This window comes from Penaeus monodon, chromosome 33 (assembly GCF_015228065.2).
Source record: "Penaeus monodon isolate SGIC_2016 chromosome 33, NSTDA_Pmon_1, whole genome shotgun sequence".
Classification (NCBI taxonomy): domain Eukaryota; kingdom Metazoa; phylum Arthropoda; class Malacostraca; order Decapoda; family Penaeidae; genus Penaeus; species Penaeus monodon.
This window is the reverse complement of record NC_051418.1, coordinates 25,218,252-25,221,161: the sequence shown is the minus strand read 5'-3', so window position 1 is coordinate 25,221,161 and position 2,910 is coordinate 25,218,252. Positions and strand designations below refer to the sequence as shown.

The window sequence follows — 2,910 nt, the reverse complement described above, 5'->3', positions numbered from 1 at the left end:
GCCACAGAAATCATAGAAGTACTTCTATTATTTAACATAAGAATGGTACCATCTATCTAGTGCACACAACATATATATATATTTACTAACTAACACTGATAAACATTTTATGACTGAAAAAATATTTTGCAATTTTACGAGAAAAATTAAATACACGTTCTGGTAGCTTCTTTTTACTAAAGCTTCATAGTTGTCCACTGCAAAAATAAGATCTATTTCTCTTTACCTTATGGCCCTTCCCTTCACAACACCAAAAGCAGATTATAATGCAATTATGACTCAACCTGAAGGGTTATACAGCACACAGATATATATATTTAACATAAGCATTTTTTTTTGTATTCTTTCAGACAATTGCAACTACTGGGTAAAGAGTGTCCTGTGTGAGCATAGGACAGGAATTCTTACCCTCTCTTTAAAAAATATCAGAGGACACTGCTCTGCCTTTGTGATCCACCTACGAAAGTTTACCCTAAAACCTTGGGCTTTGCACCGTGATAACTTGGTTTCCAGCAGCACCAGACTTCAAGTTATGAAGCTTAGATGATTAACACCTTCTGAACTTGAATGAAAGTCTATGGTTGCTGAAAAAAAAGCATAAATTTTAAAATTTCAACCCACATTTAAATGTGCAAATTTTCTTTCACAACTTGGGGGGGGGGGGTAATTCAGAATGAAACCTTCTCTATTTCAATGTATACGACCTGGTGTAAGCCACAGCACCCTGTGAAAAAATAACTGATATAGGTAAAACATCAAGAAATTATTCTCCCATTCTCGTAAAGATGACTTTCAGTGAATGGTTCTTCTCAAAAGCATGTTTTACAGATTAACCATTACCTTCCTAACCCTTGTATATGACTAATGTGTTCTTTGGTTGAATATATATAACACATAACTGATACTAAAATCCTATTCACATTAATATCAGTCTATGCTGGTAGATTAATTCTGTCTATCAGTTCATGAACTAAATTAATCGAACATTTTCAGAGATGAATAGCCTAAAACATACATTCCTATCATCACAAATGTTCATATTCCAGTTTGTGCTTCAAAAATGCAGAATATTGGAACTGGATGACTACTCTACTATAATGGTCTTGTAAGATCATAAACAGCATGTAGAAAAAGATTCATTTCTCTATGGGCTTACTGTACCTGTGAATACATGCCACACCTACTAAGAACATTAGAAGTGAATCCATACTGCCAAACTTGCTCACAATTGACCAACTACCATGAGTTCTTAGTGTGGAGACGGAGTAAATTTGACTGTGGGTGTGACTATTCCTGAAGTAGACACTGACGACGTGGGAATTGACAGTGCAGAGACATCAGTAGTATTTAGAAGTATGTGAGACTCCCAAGGTGGTCTGGGTTGTTGATGTTGGCCAGGTAGTAGAGGTGACATGATTGGAATAACCAAATCATCCATGTTCGGGAGTACAAACACTTTTTCAAACACAATCCTTAGTTGCTTTTGAATGAATTCTACAAGGAATGGTAGGTTGAGCATTCTGTCCCCTAGTCTTGGTCGAGCAACCATCACAAGCTCTGGAACGCCCCGAAATCCATACCAAAGACGGTCTGCAGGGGGAGGGGGTATATTTAATGCCAAAGTGCCAGCTAAACGGCGAACCTCAACACTCAACTCTATTCTTGTGTTGCTTACACCTTGCAGAGCCCTTTGCAACAATCGCCATTCTGCTGCCTGCTGGAAATACCTCGAGCCAGCTACAGAATCAACTAGTTTTAACAGTCGTCGAGAGGTTGGTCCACTACCCCCTACAGGAAGTCCTGCTTCAGCTGCTAAACCTTCCTCCTCATACTCTTCTTCACTAGAAGATTCTACACTATCATCTGTGTCTGTGTCAAAGTGGACATTGCGAAGGAGGCGTTCGGAAGACTGTGAACGTGTGTACACTCTTGGGCCTGCATGAGGCACTGGCTCTGCTGGGCTCGGAGGAGATGAGGTGTTTGGCAAGTTGGTTCCTATTCCAGTACTACGTTTAAGTTTCATAAGGTCCAGTTTGGTCTCTAAGCTCATGGTAAAATTCCCAGAATATTCAACATTCAGATCAACCCAGAGTCCTCTCGCATCCACTTGGGGACTTCCAACAGCATTCAGTTGAGGCGTGGCTGATCCCATGTTTACTCCACAAACTACAATCTCCCCCACAAAATATGGAATGTGGAGCTTGCTCAGTTTACGCTGCACACGTTCTTGTACCTAAAAAAGGAGAGCTTTGGATCAAAACCCTAAAGATCAGATGTAGAGTCTTTAATCATCTTTAAGTTAGGGAGACCAAAGAGTCATAAAATACATTTATTTTATCAAGAATACTTTACTCCCAAATTTATTTACATTGTTCAAGAACAAAAAATTTAAAGATATACTTATTGTGATCACAGGTAGCTACCAATATAACTTGAACTTGTATTCTAAAGTTAGTTTCCTGTTCATAATGTTATCATTAGATCTTCTGTAGGCTATGTTGGTATGTGTAATATCATGTAGCCTAGTGGATTTATACATAAAAATTTAGAAAATACAATAAAGCCAAACAAACTCAACACATCACCCCTTTACCTTATTGGCCCAGTATGGATTTCGCAAAAAGTCATAGAGCAGTCGCCCGACCAAAGCATTAATCCATGCCACATTTGCAGGGCCTGGAGTCCCATCAGATGTCATACCTCCAGGCTGGTACAAAAGGCGCGCCATGTAACGTTCAAAGCTCAGGTCAGGCGGGGTTGAGGCAGCAGAATCCTGGAGAAACCAGATTAAGTGTGGGTGTGAGACTAGACAGCTGCCATTGGTCATGCAAACCCTGCAAGTGGCCTTGACTGAGTCAAAAGTGAGGATAGAGAAAAAAGGAGAACATGAGGGAATAATAATGCGAGAAC

At 39.6% G+C, this 2,910-nt stretch overlaps 2 protein-coding genes across 2 annotated transcripts in view; both read right to left on the bottom strand.

Moving 5' to 3' along the window:
- The window catches only part of LOC119594184 (peroxisomal sarcosine oxidase-like), a gene marked incomplete at its 5' end in the record, with an annotated part of 59,772 nt that overhangs the window by 23,937 nt on the left and 32,925 nt on the right, over positions 1-2,910 (bottom strand).
- The window catches only part of LOC119594183 (testis-expressed protein 2-like), a gene marked incomplete in the record, with an annotated part of 13,599 nt that continues 10,703 nt past the window's right edge, over positions 15-2,910 (bottom strand). The window contains 2 exon segments of the mRNA XM_037943253.1: positions 15-2,233; positions 2,594-2,773. Coding sequence (XP_037799181.1) covers positions 1,250-2,233; positions 2,594-2,773 — 1,164 coding nt within the window.